The sequence below is a fragment of the Hipposideros armiger genome, unplaced genomic scaffold, assembly GCF_001890085.2.
Source record: "Hipposideros armiger isolate ML-2016 unplaced genomic scaffold, ASM189008v1 scaffold_11, whole genome shotgun sequence".
Classification (NCBI taxonomy): Eukaryota; Metazoa; Chordata; class Mammalia; order Chiroptera; family Hipposideridae; genus Hipposideros; species Hipposideros armiger.
The window spans coordinates 3,138,092-3,154,513 of NW_017731361.1; the positions used below are offsets into that span (position 1 = coordinate 3,138,092).

General features: G+C 33.4%; 1 protein-coding gene across 3 annotated transcripts in view; it reads left to right on the top strand.

Annotated features, from left to right (window-relative positions):
- The window catches only part of ANKHD1 (ankyrin repeat and KH domain containing 1), a 104,628-nt gene that overhangs the window by 75,024 nt on the left and 13,182 nt on the right, over nucleotides 1-16,422 (top strand). For all 3 annotated transcript variants that reach the window (XM_019662394.1, XM_019662386.1, XM_019662401.1), the window contains 10 exons: nucleotides 2,448-3,206; nucleotides 8,869-9,014; nucleotides 9,174-9,285; nucleotides 9,774-9,919; nucleotides 10,427-10,569; nucleotides 10,992-11,205; nucleotides 13,392-13,567; nucleotides 13,767-13,929; nucleotides 15,675-15,770; nucleotides 16,244-16,360. In XM_019662394.1, coding sequence (XP_019517939.1) covers nucleotides 2,448-3,206; nucleotides 8,869-9,014; nucleotides 9,174-9,285; nucleotides 9,774-9,919; nucleotides 10,427-10,569; nucleotides 10,992-11,205; nucleotides 13,392-13,567; nucleotides 13,767-13,929; nucleotides 15,675-15,770; nucleotides 16,244-16,360 — 2,072 coding nt within the window. The remainder of the gene's footprint in view (nucleotides 1-2,447; nucleotides 3,207-8,868; nucleotides 9,015-9,173; nucleotides 9,286-9,773; nucleotides 9,920-10,426; nucleotides 10,570-10,991; nucleotides 11,206-13,391; nucleotides 13,568-13,766; nucleotides 13,930-15,674; nucleotides 15,771-16,243; nucleotides 16,361-16,422) is intronic.

A 16,422-nucleotide genomic window follows, 5' to 3' on the forward strand; every position in this document is an offset into this window, starting at 1 on the left:
TTTATTTTTCACCAACCTGGTTTAATCTTGATGTTCCTGTAGCTTGTGTTGGTGCTTTGATGTGTGTTTAGGCAACCCCACTATCTCCATGGTTACCAATACTCAGCCATTGGCTTTTTGGGGAAGAACTGCTATTTTGTGCATTACTTTCACCATCCTTTGTTTTTATTGCTACATGTGTTCTGGGCCTATAGTCTTTGTATTCAGTTAAATAAGTTACTTTTAGTAATTTGTGCTCTAAGCTTCTTGCATCTTATTTGTTAACAAAAAAAGGCCATTCCTGTCTGTTACTGTCCTCAAAATTCTAGTCTTATTTTGGACCATCTTATTATGTATAAGATTTTAAATTTGTGAACATCCAGTGTGGTCATATAATTACCAGTTGGTTAGTGTTGAACTCTTACATGGATTTCTTTATTCTTCTATACAAATTACATAGCAACTATATAAGGGTGTTTTGAAATTAATAAATGTTTAAAGGAGCTTTATCACACAACTGAAATTTCCCTTGCTGGGCTAGCGAATTTATATGTTGCTATTAATGCCAGTTAACTTCCCTCTTCTTACCTGTTGTCATTAGGTACTTTGAACAAATAAATCATAGGAGTGGATTCTTATATGATCTTATGGAAATAGGTATAAAATTATCTCACAAATCTAAAGGCTTTTGCTCTGAAAAAATAGTCTTTCCCCACCACTTTACTGAGATAGAAGTATAAAATTGAATATAGATACTATATTTTGCTGAAGTTTGCTTTTAAAGAATAATCCTCTTAAAGTGATGGCAGTAGTTTTGGAACTGTGGTCTTCCAACCTTGTTAAAGACAGTGTCTAGTGGAAAAAACTGTTAGACTTTTTCAATAATAACATGTTGCAGGTGTTTGAACTACCTGCAGTTTTAAAATCTATTCTAGCAAAAAAGCAGTGGAATCTCTGAAGTTTTTTCTCTAGTGGCTTTGTTACCCTCTTGCAGGTTAGAGCATTTTAACATCTAATTGAGTGACTTTTTCCCTTTGGACTTGAGACTTATTTTAAGTGCATTGGATGATCTTATTTTTTAAATTCTTAAGTTATCTATATTATTTACATATGTTGACTGCAATCCAAAGGAGTAGACATCTATTTTTTTGCCCAGTTCTTTTTTCAAAACAGTTTCATTGTTTAATTTACATACCATGAAGTTCACTCATTTTCAGTGTACAATGCAATGAGTATTAATAAATTTACAGAGTTGTGCAACGATAACCACCATCTAGTTTTAGAACATTTCCATCACTCCAAAAAGATCTCTCATGCCTGTTTATGATCAATCCTCATTCTCACCACTATAACCCCAGACAACCACTACTTTGCTTTCTATCTCTTTAGATTTGCCCTTTCTCTATAAATTTGACACAAATGAAATTGCACAATATGTGGTCTTTTGTGTCTGTCTTTTTTCGCTTAGCATAATGTTTTCAAGGTTCATCTATGTTGCAAGATGTATCAGTAGTTCCTTTTTATTGCTGAATAGTTCCAGTTCTTCCTAAATAAGATTAAGCCTCAAATTTATCTCAGAGTAGTTATTTTATATTTCCTCCATTTTTATGTCCAGATGTTAGGATTGTTAATATTGATCATTATTTTGTCATGAGGGAAGTAACTTAAGTGCAATTCAAAACCTTAATATAATACACATTTACTTCATTTTTAACATACATTGTCAGTATGAGTAATCCTATATGAGGAATCTGACTTTCTCCTAAGTAGAATTCCTTTTTTTTTTCCTCTCATAGACTTTTACATGAAGAGTTTATTTAAACTCAAAATAATTGTCCTTCATGATATAAATTTAATACAGTATTCAGGTACAGAAGTGTTAAAGACTTGTTTAATGGATAATTTTAGAAGGATATGTCTTGAAAAAACTGATTTCGCATTATATTTTGATACATTAAGAGAAACATTTTGCCAACTTGAGAAACACTTTGTTCTACAAGTTATAGTTTCTTATAGTAACCTTTACTTGCACAGTTAATATTGTGAAAAGAACAATTGGACAGTTAAGCTAACATTAATGGTATCCTAACACTATTTTGATAATACTTTAGATTTGATGTTCTTTAAAAAGTCCAATCAAATAAGCAGAATTTTTGAGATTCTTTCCTCTCTGATTTCCTTTTCTCTCTGCCTCTGTCTTAATTTCCAAAATCTTCCTATCCTAAGGATTAGATTTTTTTTTAATTAAAAAATTCACATTTTTTGAATTGGCAACATCCTCCCAGTTTGTGCTGTGTGAAGTAGAGGAGTATTGTCTTTAATCTACCTATCACTGTATGAATCTTTGAACATTCATTCTACAGTATTAGTTATAAGGGTTTGGGGAGGGAGGTCCGTGTGTGTGGGAGGGGGAGCTGATTTTTTTTTTTTTAGCATGGCACTTTTTCAAACATTTTTCATGTGCTTAGGTACATCCAAGCAGAAGTCCAGTTCCCTGCAGGTAGCAGAGCAGGACGTACTGCCAGCTTTTCACCCATACCAGCCTTTGGAGTGCATAGTAGAGGAGACTGAAGGCAAGCTGAATGAACTGGGACAAAGAATTAGTGCGATTGAAAAAGCACAGCTTAAGTCATTGGAGTTAATTCAAGGTGAACCTCTGAACAAAGATAAGATAGAAGAACTTAAAAAGAACAGAGAAGAGCAAGTCCAGAAGAAGAAGAAAATACTGAAAGAACTGCAGAAAGTGGAAAGGCAGTTGCAGATGAAAACACAGCAGCAATTTACCAAAGAATACTTGGAAACCAAAGGTCAGAAAGACACAGTATCTCTACACCAGCAGTGCTCTCATAGAGGAGTCTTCCCAGAAGGGGAAGGAGATGGTAGTCTCCTAGAGGATCACTTTTCAGAGTTACCTCAGGTTGACACAATCTTATTTAAAGATAATGATGTTGATGATGAGCAACAGTCTCCACCATCGGCAGAACAAATTGATTTTGTCCCAGTCCAGCCTTTATCATCTCCGCAGTGTAACTTTTCCAGTGACTTAGGTTCTAATGGGACAAATTCTCTTGAACTTCAGAAAGTATCAGGTAATCATCAGAATATAGGACAGCCTCAGATTGCTATTACTGGACATGATCAGGGGCTGTTAGTTCAAGAACCAGATGGACTAATGGTTGCAACTCCAGCCCAGACGCTTACCGACACTCTTGATGACCTGATAGCAGGTGGGTTGAGAAATATATCTGTAATAATTTCTCTTTAATCTGTGTGCTCAACTTCTTTACACGACCCTCCCAAAACACCAACTTTGTACTTTTCCATCGTAAAATTACTTATTTCTTGAGGTGTTTTGGAAGTGAATTTAATTAAACCCATAGCATTAACACACAAGTGTGTTTTCCCTCTTCTTTTTTGTTATTTGCAAAGGCAAAGAAATAAAATTGCCATGATCCTTTATTTTAGACATTTGGTATCAAAACCACCCTCTGTTGTGTCTTCAGTAGGAGATCTCAAAGTAGAATTTCTTTGTAGGCTTTAGATATATTCACATAAGATTATACATTAAATTTTCCTGCTAGTGTTTTGATGGTTGGAAATCAGAATTCTAAATCACATTGCTTTTTCTTTATAGTTTTATTAGATCAATTTAAATATTTCTAATTAGAAGGGATGTTCAGAAAACTAGAAGCATTCCATGTTGATACAATATTTGTGGTTAGAAGATTTAAAGTACATAGAATTTATTGTCAACTTGATGATGATTTAGAGATTGGGATTTTTATATTAGCTGTCTTGATGAAAGCACACACACACACACACACACACACACACACACACACACACACACCCTACTCCTACCCCCTACACACACACACACACACACACACACAAGAAAAAGAAAAAAAGAAAGGCCTGGTAACCTTAAAGTATATGTTTCTGTTTATTTTTTTGTGGAAAATTACAACTAGATATGAAATGAGGTGCCCAAGTTTACTTTCCCTTTCATTGTCCTTGCAGCAGTGGGAAAACAGTGCAATTAATCATTTACCTTCCTAAAGATGGCTGGTGAATGTATCACCTCCATGAGAGCCCAGTTCAGAAATGCAGCCAGAATGGCTGTTGACAGTGGATGAAGACCAAGAACTAAGATGTAGCTGGAGTGATATTCAAAGGCAGGCCAGTCCTCTGTCTCTTGATTGCAACATTTTTTTCCTTACTGTTGTCTGTTTCCTCTTGTCATATTTTCCTCCCCTCCTCCCATCCCAATTATGCTATCCCAGTTTCCTTTCTTCTTTTATGAGCCTTTAGCCTTCCTAATCTTTACTGAATCTTTAAAAATGTGGAATAAGATTACTTGAGTCAGGAATTTTATTGGGCATGTGTATGACTTCTAATGGTTGTAGAATTGTAATACTGCCTGTGAGGCTCCTCTGATATGTAATAGCTATCACTGTGCAGAGGGGGATATCTTAGTTTCTGAAAGAAAATAAAAATGCTGGCAAATGTTTTAAGGAGCTAGAATCTGTATTCTTTAATTTGGATTTTTATATCTTCAGCCCACAGACACTTAAATTAACTTTGTGTCATTAACTTTGAGAGTTGCTATAAATTATGAATACTCTTTTATAGTTCATTTATAGTTTGAATTTCTAATCTGAGTAAAAACAGATATTGGAGTGTGAAATATGATTATGAATAATAATAATAATGAAACTTGTGACCTAGGAGTAACATTTTTAAGACTCGTGGTTCTACAAATAGCATTATAATGTTCCTAATTAAAAACTCAGTTTGCAGCTATGAAATCCATATTATTGATCAGTCTAGTTTTGCTGTAAGTTAGGACCTGTTTTTCCAGTTGTAAAGAATGTCAAAACAATTCTGAAGGTAACTTGTAGATAGGAATTTTATGATAGTATTAATAGATGGTTTGATGGTTCTTATAGGGGAGGTCAAATTTTATTTCACTGAAATATTTGTTAAATTGTAACGGTCTTTTGCAAAGTTCACATGAAATTTCAAAAAGCTGATTTAGAAAACATCTTTTAATTATATATAATGTTAATATAAACTAATATTTAATTTCTGTTACATATTAATGTCTGGTGATAGATGGCCAATTTTGTACAATATTCCTTTATTCATAAGCTTTACCTTGTAAATTGGCCAATAAATAAAAAATTATCTTCATATAAAAAGTTTCCATTTTTATGAAGGTTATCTGTTTTAAAATATATAGCAAGAATTAGATTTTCTTTGTTCAAGATGATGAACTGTCTCCATTAGTTAAAAAAAAAGTTATTTCATTATGTCCAAGTATCTCTTAATTTTCTGAATTAAAGATGAAAGAAATTAGACAAGGATTAATTAGGCAAGTACCTAATTCTACAATTGTATATGTTAAAATTGGTAGGAGTATATAGATCAAAGATTAATTTTACCTAAATTGAATCTAGTTCTCATCCCTTGTATTTAATAAAGGCGTGAATACTGTATATCTTACAGTTTTACTTCAGAGAATATTCATTTATAATAGCAATAAATTTCAGTCTTTTTAGGAGTATTTTTCTTTGTTGCATTTAGAGTCTCAAAAATTGTCATGATAATGAGTTGTTAGATACATAATTTACTAATTTTGTGACTCGATTAGCTGACTGACTTAGTTTTTTAGTATGTAGTTGTATTTGTGTACTTGATGTGGTGCCAGACAGAATGTATATAAACTCTTGATCAGGAACTAAGGTCCTTTTCTTCTGAAAATAAGGGTTGGGTTTTAGAAATTATCATAATAGAAGTGATTCTCAGTTCAAGTGTCTAGAACTGAGGTCTGGAAATTTAAAACAACTTAAAGAAATTCAAAATAGCTTTGACCATTGAGCAATTCTAGAAATATCTAGTAAAAATTTTGTTAATTATATACAAAGAAGATTGGCTAAAAATCAACTAGTATTACTTTATTCCTTTATTCAGCACTTACCATGTACCAAGCTCTGTGCTAAATGCTTTATATACATTATCTCATGGGCTATTTATAATAATCGTATGAAATGGTCCTTTTCCCACCTGTTTTTCTGTTGAAAAACTGAGACTTTTGAAAATTTTGTTGCTAGTAAGTGCCAAGAGTCAAAGTAAGTTCAGCCAGGTTTAAGAACCTTAGATGTAACATGTACATGCATCTGATTCAGCCTGAAGTTCTGACTTTATCTTAAAGATATTGTTATTTCCTTAGACTTCTAAATTCTATTAAATAGAAATTTCCTTATTTGTATTAAGATTTGATGTGCATGTAAGGTTTAATATAGTTTTGTGACCTTAGCACATTGTTACTGCTGTTGGCACCTTAATAGTCTCTCTTAAACAAATTCCAGTTTGAAAGTATTTTGCTTTAAATAATCCTGTGGTAGTCAATGGAGGTTTAAGAATAAAAAGTAATTAGGCAGTCCTCTTATTTTTGAGGGAATTTACAATAAAATATCAATAATTTTCTCTATTAGATGTTAATATTTTACTTACACATTTTTATTTATTTATATGAAACTAATAGAGTTACTACCAAGGATGCCAAAAAATGTATACACATGACTTATATTCATCTTTTGTTATCGGTGTATATTATTATAATTTTAATAGTTTTTTCCTTAAAGTATGCATACTTTTTTTGGCACCTTCTGTATTATATAAAACAGATTATGGTGATTTAATTTATTAAAACCTTACAACATAGCTTATGTACACCTAGTATCAGATTTTTATATAATAGGTTTATTATTATCTTCCATATTGCCTATTAAACTATCTTAAATTTCATGAAGAATTAGAATATTATACTTAGTTCTTTTATCACCCCATTTTAGAATAGTGCATACATTTAATTTGAATTATATAGTGACTTTTGTGGTAATGATCTTAGTCATTTTCAGAAACATTTTGTTCAAAGGTAGGAAACATTTTAGGATTTGTGAAAATGTCATGGTCCTGGTATAATGTTATCTTAATAAAACTTTTATTCCACATGTACCTTTAAATCTTTGCTACTTTCTAGTTTTATCTTTATAACTTTTAATATGTAATTCTATTAAAGTCACTTCTATGGAATATTTCTGATTGTCATTGCAAGGAGGGAAAAATGTTTTTAGAATAATGTAGAAAATGTATAATAGTTGATGTAACAACACATTTTTTGTAATTGAGCTGTTAAATGCACAAAAGCATTTTTAAAACTCAAACTCTGTAAAGTCTTTTATAACATCATAATCTGGCATAACATTCTGATCAACTATTTAAAATTTTTTAAATATCTTTTTATAATAGCAAAAAGCTAACATGAATAAATAAAATTAATAATCATAGAAAAGTAGTTCTTTAGTAAGATATATGTTAATATTATGAGACTACTGTTAAAATCTTATTATCATGAAGGTGCTATATATTAGTCTTCAGAGTCTTGCTTTCTGGAGCTGTTTTACAAATACATCAGCTATTTTGAGGAAGTGTAACAAAATATCTACTTTTTAATTGAATGACAAAAATTTTTTAAGCTTTTTTTCCCATGTGCATGTTCTTTTAGGTGAAACAAATATATTTAATAATGATTCCGATTTGTAAATTGATAGTTAAATTATGTATATTTATGTGGTGACAGAAGCTGCAGAAATTCATATTGCCAAGATAATTTTATATATATTGGTGGGGAAGAAGGAACGACAGCCCATACAGAAACATATTTGAACATCTTAAAATTGCTGTAATTTAGAGAAGTCATAGACTAAACTTAGTCATTCACACTTGTGAACAGTATCCTGGATTGGTCCAGTCCTATCAAAGTTCTAGAGAGAAAACATTCTCCAACACGTGGAATGTTTACATTGTCCTTTAAGACCTCTGTGTTTTTGATTGACTTTTATTCTGGGTGATAGAAGTTTATTGCCATCACTGAAGCTTTGTTGTCTTTTTCTGTATTAATGATTACATTTTTTTTCTGAGTTTTTTGCTTTCTTGAATGAGTAGTGTTTTTATTTTCAATAGCGTGAATAATAGTACTGCGAGTCCTCTAAAATACTGGATAATTACATTCATTGAGTACTTACCATGTGCCAAACACTGTTAAGTGTTTTCATACATTATCACACAGGCGACTCACAACATCCCTCTGAGGTAAACTCCCTCTATGAGGTAAACTCCATCGCTAATGAAACATAAGAAATATGCAGAGACATAAAGATATGATTTCAATTAACTCAGTTTTCAAACACCAGATAATGAGATTCCAAATAAAAGCTCCAATGTTTATTTTTGAAATAGTTTGATTTTCCAACATTGATTTCATTTTTAGTAAATTTTCAAAGTAAATATTGAATTTTAAAGATGCATGCTCTCTGCTATTGATGTGAAAAATATTCTGACTTGTTCTCCCTTCATTTTTTTTTTTTTGCATTATTTTCAGGATATATTTATCTAATTGCCTTTTACAAAGTAAGATATAAAATTTCTGTAATTTTTTTTGTTGGAAACTATTTCCTCCCTACTGACAATGTAAAAGGCTACCATTTGTTGTATTGTATTAAATACCTGGCACCGTGCTAAGTATTTTGCCTGCATTACTTCAAGTAGTCTTTTCAATGACCTTACAAAGCAGGTACTATTATCATCATCCCTGTCTTATTATACATAAGGAAAATCGAGGCTCCAAGAAGTTTAATTACTTGCTCAAGATCAGAAAGTCACTGGTGAAACTGGGATTCAAACATAGGTCCATCTGACTCCAAAGCTTGTGATTTAACTACTACATTATATTACTGCTATAGGGTTTTATGTTTTCTGGGGGTTTTGTATATAAATGACTTTACTTTTTAAGTCAAATTCAGCAATATGAATATTGTTTTTCAGCTGTGAGTAGCAGAGTGCCTACTGGCTCAAACAGTTCCTCTCAGACCGCAGAATGTCTTACGCCTGAACCCTGTTCGCAGTCTCCAAGCAATGTGGCTTCCCAGTCTGTGCCCCCTGTGTATCCTTCAGTTGACATTGATGCACATGTGAGTAGATTGCTTTATTTAAACTTAATTTGCACATTTTGATTTTCTTTGTTTGGAAAGGAAGATTATTGTACATTCATTGTGAAAATATGATTTGCTCTTCAACTGATAAAGCTGTTGTAAACAAAACAAAATCTAACTTATTTTTCCCCCTTCTAGACTGAGAGCAATCATGATACCGCATTAACATTAGCTTGTGCGGGTGGTCATGAAGAACTTGTATCCGTACTCATTGCACGAGATGCTAAAATCGAGCACAGAGACAAAAAAGGTGAGAAATGTCAGTCAGAAATGAAGTCTGAATGTAGTTACATCAAAACACAGTTTTTTCACTCTCAGTAAGTAGTTCCTAGACTATCTCATTGAAAATATGGATAAACATGTTTCAATTAAGACTATCCAGATTTGTTAATCTACAGAGCCAAATAATTTCCTCAAAATTTAAAAATTCGACTGGAGAATCATCAGTGAGTATAGCAAGTTGTGGTTGCCTTTTTCCTTAATCCGAAAGTAGATCATGCAGAGGTATCAAAGTTCATTACAAGCATACACTTGATTGTTTTGTTTGACTTATCATTTCCTTTTTGTCAGGTGTTATGGATTTTTGTCACTAACCAATTAAGGTTTAGAGAAGTTTTATTTAAATGGTTATAACTATCTCCCCTGAAGACTTTTCTACTAAAACAATAGACAGTTGAAAACAGTGGCTTGATCAGTAAAAACCACAGATGTGTTTGAGATTTTTATTTTCTGATTTAGGTTTCACACCACTGATCCTGGCGGCAACAGCCGGGCACGTTGGAGTTGTTGAAATCCTTTTGGATAAAGGTGGAGACATAGAAGCACAATCTGAAAGAACTAAGGATACTCCACTTTCATTGGCGTGTTCTGGTGGACGCCAGGAGGTGTGTTAATGTTCATTTTCATTTTGTAAAGATTTTGCTTCTATTTAAAATCTGCATATGCTTAGTAATTGAGCTAAATAAAAAAGTTTGCATGTGTTTTGACATGTGCCATATACTAAATGTAATGAAAATAGTAAATGCCTTTTTAAGGAATCTGATTCTTGTTCTTTAGGCAAAATAAAAGTTCTCTTTATTCTTACATTTATTGGGGCTGAATGAACCAAAATCCTAACGCATATGAAATGCAAATTCATCACTCAACAGTTGATCAATAGAAAGAGTAACAGCTTATTATTTCAATACAGTTGAGATTTCAAACCTCTGAATTTCTTGATGTGAAATCAAATCCAGTTTTCTTATGCTGATATTTTAATACATAGGGCCTAACTAAAATGTCAGATATTTAGACAGGAAGCTACCTATAGGTCACATTTATTTGTGCTTTCTTCATTATAAGTTGAACCTTTCGTGTAAACTGGATTTCTCTGTTCATATTTTATTTTGTAGGTGGTAGACTTGCTTCTGGCTCGAGGTGCAAATAAAGAACATAGGAATGTGTCTGATTATACACCGCTGAGTCTAGCTGCATCTGGAGGATATGTTAATATCATTAAGATTTTGCTTAATGCTGGGGCAGAAATCAATTCAAGGTACTTATCACCTGTTCATTTTATTACTCATGATTAGTTACTACTTGGAGTAAGTGTCTTCCCCTAAATATGTGGACAGATACCATTTTTAATTAAGATATTACTAAAGGTGCAAGGCCAACAATTATTCCTATAATGTGCTACTAAATAATTATAGCTTATTTCAGCTGAAATGGCTGTTTTGAAAGGTCTCATTCAGAAAGAACTTTGTTATGCATAGTTGGAAATTTATAACCTCTAAATAGGGATTATGTTTTAAATTGTGAGATTTTCCTATTCTTATTAGTCTTAATAAATAAAATCATTGGTGTTAGAAACCTTTCTTTTTACTGAAACATTTTCATCTTATATGTTCTCTGTGCTTTTTAAAAAACAATAGACAACATATTATTTTAATATTGTAAGCACATTTTCCTCCTTAGGACTGGGAGTAAATTAGGTATTTCTCCCCTGATGTTGGCTGCTATGAATGGACACGTTCCTGCGGTGAAATTGCTGCTTGATATGGGTTCAGACATTAACGCCCAAATAGAGACCAATCGGAACACGGCTCTCACCTTGGCCTGTTTCCAAGGCCGAGCAGAAGTAGTGAGTTTGCTTCTGGACCGAAAAGCCAATGTTGAACATAGGGCAAAGGTAAGCTTTTTATAACTTGTCAACTGCTTCAGATATATTTCTGGTAGAAAGAGTGTGGCATTTCAACTCAAATTGAATGTGCTGTTTTAAATTGTCATAAGTTAAAAGTGAGCCCCAATGCAAGATTGGGGAATTGTGCTATACAGTGGTCAGTGACACATTATCACCATTCATAACTCTTATTAAGGACAGTGAAGAAAACAGAATCAGTACTTTTTCCAGCCACAGCCTTGAGTGGCACTCTTAATCCTCCATTTTGCAACTTTTGAATGAAGTAAGATTATTTTATAGTAAGATATTTTTATAGTAAGATTATTTTGTAGAGTCCTTTACGGTGGATTTTTAAAGAACTCCTTTAATGAGGCATATGCTTACCATTGGTAAAAAAACCCAATAAAAAAATTACTGCATAGTGGGCTGCCATAAGCTACCGTGTGTGGTCGGCAGCCACCATGAGCAGCCAGCAGCCAGTGTTGAGCTGCCAAGAGCCACCTGAGCGGCCGTCCAGAAGCCGGCGACCAATCTGCCTCACCCAGGAAGAGTGCAATGATAATACCAACGTGGGCCAGTGAAGCAACGTCCTTCACAACTAGACTGAAGAACAAAAGGACAGTAACTTGTCTGTTCCCCTTCCCCCAATTCCCCAGCACTGTTCCCTTCCCCCAATTCCTCAATAAAATCTTTAAAAAAAAAAAAAATTACTGCATAGGTTATAAATTTAAGACAGCTGAAATCTGATCTGACCACGACAGATTCTGACAATTTCATGACTATTTGGCATTAGAAAGTAGGAGTTAGTATGTCAGGGTTTTGAATTTCTTTGCTTAGAACTATTAGGTATACGTAGAACATGGGAAAAACGTAGCTTATGTAGAATTCTTAATGATCAGACAGTGGCCAATCTAGTAGTTATTTTAAGTTGGAAGGGTTTGAATGAAAATCTCACATTTTCTCCCTGAACTTCATTAGTTACATTTCTCAAAATGTAATGCAATGGTTATATTTTTTTAACCCTAGAAATGAGGAAGTGCAATGTTCCCTCAGAATTTTCATCACACACAGAGAAATGAGCCTTTCTTACTATATAATCTTTTTGTATTCTAAGAACAGTAAAACCTTGATTTGCGAGTGTTCTGCAAGACAAGCAAACATTTCTAATACATTTTAACTTGGTGAACGAGCAATGTCTTGCAATGTGAGTAGTTTGTTTCCGGAACGAATTATGCTTACAAAGCAAGGTATTACTGTATTTTGTATTATAAGTGTGACCCACTTATCTATTAGAAGTCCTGGAGAAATCCATATTATTTTGGAAATGATGTCAGTAAAAAATGTCTTTTGGCAAAAATGTCAGAGACTAATGAGCAAAGACAAATATGCATAAATTTTTTGTGTGTGAAGTGATATTTTAATCTATTTTACCCAAATTTGAATAAGATTGAAGGAATTTACCCTGAGTTATTTTTTAGCAAACTGCATTCTCAGAAAAAATATATTTAACATTGTGCCTTATTTAATTTTTATTCATTTTTAATATCTCTGTTCATCGTGCAGAGAAATTATTGTCTCGTAATTTATAACAGCGTAGAAGTTACAAAGTTTTTTTTAAAGGTTTTATTGGGGAATTAGGGGAGGGGGAACAGTGTTGGGCAATTGGGGAAGGGGAACAGCTGTTGTCCTTCAATCTTAGATGTGAAGGGCGCAGCAAGCTCAGCTCCAAGTTGAGTCGCGTTGCTCAGCTCAAGGTGCTGAGTTCAGTCTCAGTTGAGGGTGGGTGTAGCCCACCATCTCTAACAAGCAACCTTGTTAGGAGCAGTACTCTCACTAGCTGAGCCATCCTGCCACCTGTTGGCACCTCAGGAGCAGCTCACTGGCCCATGTGAGAATTGAACCGGCAACCCTGTTGCTCAGAGCTCGCACTCTTGAGCAAGCTCTTAACCAACTGAGCCACTCTTCCAGCCCCCCAATTTTCTTTTTATTATTTTAGCATGGGGTAGTATAAGTTAATTCATTCTAGCTTGTCTAACTGAATATAACAATTTTCACTTTCTATTTAGTGGACTTCAACACTGTGAATATTGCTTAGCTCTTTTATGAAAGAAAATCAGACATAGGAAACACAAGTCAGTTGTTTGTCTTTTAAAGAAATTATATCAATTTACTTGAATAATTTTTGGTTTAAACAGACGGGTCTTACCCCCTTGATGGAGGCTGCTTCTGGAGGATATGCAGAGGTTGGAAGAGTTCTCCTTGATAAAGGAGCAGATGTCAATGCTCCCCCTGTGCCTTCCTCAAGAGATACTGCTTTAACAATAGCAGCAGACAAAGGTCACTACAAATTTTGTGAGCTCCTGATTAGTAGGTGGGTACATTTTATATTCATATATAGAACTTCCTGTAATCCCTTTTACTTTTCAGAGCCTTTAAAGTTAATAAAATTGTTTTATTTTACTGACATTTTAAAAAACATTTGCATATTTTGTAAAAGAGAAAAGACAAATAGAAAAGGTCTGCCTCTTCTCATAGGAAACAAACTGTATTAACGTTGTTTGATTTTATAGGGGAGCCCATATTGATGTTCATAACAAGAAGGGAAACACACCACTTTGGTTGGCATCCAATGGTGGTCATTTTGATGTGGTACAATTGCTAGTGCAAGCTGGTGCTGATGTGGACGCAGCAGATAACCGGAAAATCACACCTCTTATGTCAGCATTTCGCAAGGTAATTTGATATGGGGGGGCGTGAGGAGATAGAATTGAATAATTTTAAATCAATTCTAAGTTGAAACCATGGGAGAAAGATAAGTTGATCTTGGACAATTGACTCTATTTCTATATACAAATCAGTGCTATCTTTCTGCTTTCTTTGTGGCCAAATCTAAGATAAGAGCTAGATGGTAGCTCACTGACTATGAGAAACTTTATTATTAAATCACTTAGCGTCTTGACTAGTTTTGTTATATTGTTGTACATAAAAGATAAGATTTAAGGACAGATATTATATGCAGATGGATGTCTTCTCTACCTAAGGAGGAACAAAAATGAGTGGTCTTTCATAAAAACTTATTATACCTCCTATATATATTAAGGCTCAGTTGTCTGCTATATTTTTAAAAGCCTTCCCATTGCAATTATGATACACTATAAACTATTTAATATGGTTTACAAAGCCTTTCATGATATGGCTCATACCAGCCTCCCCAGACCAATCATTTATGCAACGTTTCACCTTTGGTTCACTATGCTTCAGCCCTGGACCTAGAATGCACTAAATTTTTAACTGTCTCAGGGCTTTTTTTCACTGGTTTTCTTTTCCTGAAATGTTCTTTCCCTTGCTCTTCACCCGGCTTGCTTCTCATCCTTTAGTTCCCATTTTAAGTGTCACTTCTCAGAGAGTCCTTCTCTAATACCCAGTCTGAAAAAGGTCCTTCTTTGCTTTTATAGTACACTATTATTTTCCTTATCCCAATTTGTAATTATACATTCAAACACATGTTTACTTTTTAATGCCTGCCTCCTCAGCTGGGCTGGAAGATCCATGAAGAACAAGATTCATGACTGTCTTTTTCACCACTGTTTTATACCTACTTATTTAGCACAATGCCCAATACATACTAGGTGGTAACTAAATAGCTATTGAATGAGAGCAGTGTTAGTTATGTGTCTTAGAAGAAAATCTTAAAATCTTTTCTGGACTTAATTTTTTTTTCAATATTTTTCTTTCCTTTTAATAGTTCACATATAGTGAAATGCACATATTTAAGGTGCCTAGTTTATTGAGTTGATAAATGCATGCACCCATACCCCATAAAGATATAAAATACTTTCATAATCCTAGAAAGTTTCATCATGCCTGTTCTCAATTAATTCCCTGCCCTTGGAGGCAACCTCTTTCCTGATTTTTCTCACCATCAGACTAATTCTTGAGGATGTTTTAGAATCTTAGTAGGAGAGGAAATGTTACAAGTTTGGTTGTGTTATAGTAGATGGACTTCAATTTATTAGATTATTTAGCCCCTGATAATGGCATTTAGAAAGTGTTTTACCTAGATTCAACTCCTAGGACTCATATAAATGTGAGACCCAAAATAATGCTTTGAAATCTAGAACATCCTCTTTGTTTTAGGACTAATTTCCCTTTTAATCTGACGTTCATTTCACATCACCAGTTTTTATTTTATTAATAAATTTATTCTAGGAGATACTGTTTTTCTACAAAAGCTTTTTTTTACTTTCAGTAGGAAATGGGCAGATTAAATTCAAGAGAAATGTCTTTTGGTCCACCTATATTCTTGAGCATGTTGTACATATCTTTTTCTGTTTATAAACTCAACGCTATTCTTATTTCCATAATTTCAAATTTAGTAAACTATCTGAAGTATTACTACACCTTTTACTCTTAAGTTTTTAAGCATGTGGACAAAATTTCAAGGGAATCTTTTGTGTTTTTTCTTGTACTCCTTACAGGGTCATGTAAAAGTTGTTCAATATTTGGTGAAGGAAGTCAATCAGTTCCCTTCTGATATTGAATGCATGAGATACATAGCAACGATTACAGATAAGGTATGTTTAATATGCTATTGAAGCACATTTTTGTTCTTTGTGGAATTATATGCCAAAATGTGCACTTAACAACCTGTCCTTTTTCTCCTCCATGAGATTGATCACCTATTCTTTCTGTGCTTTAGTTTCTCCATTTGTAAATGGAGAATGGGTTTAATACTTTTGATAAATTATTCCCTTGCTATTGTGGACCATAATTATAGTGACTGCAGCTAAAGTTTATTATTAGACCAGTCACCTGATTTAGAAAGTTTTCTAAGAACACATAAACTTTTTAGGAAACGGTGCCTTATTTTAATAAAAGATTGATACATAATTAGACTCAAAAGACAGTTTAATTTGGTTTAATGAATTTTCAATTATTTGAGCTTTAAGCCCTGGACTTTGGTATGCTCATCAGCTCAAGTTTTATTTGGCCTATTTATGTTGTATGTTCCTATATTGACATACAATAATTCCATTTTCCACTATAGGAACTGTTGAAAAAATGTCATCAGTGTGTTGAGACAATTGTGAAGGCTAAAGACCAGCAGGCTGCAGAAGCAAACAAGAATGCAAGTATTCTTTTAAAGGAGCTTGATCTGGAAAAGGTGAGTGGGGCAGGGGGGCGAAGTTAGTTAGTTAGTTAGTTAGTTAGTTAGTTAGTTAGTTA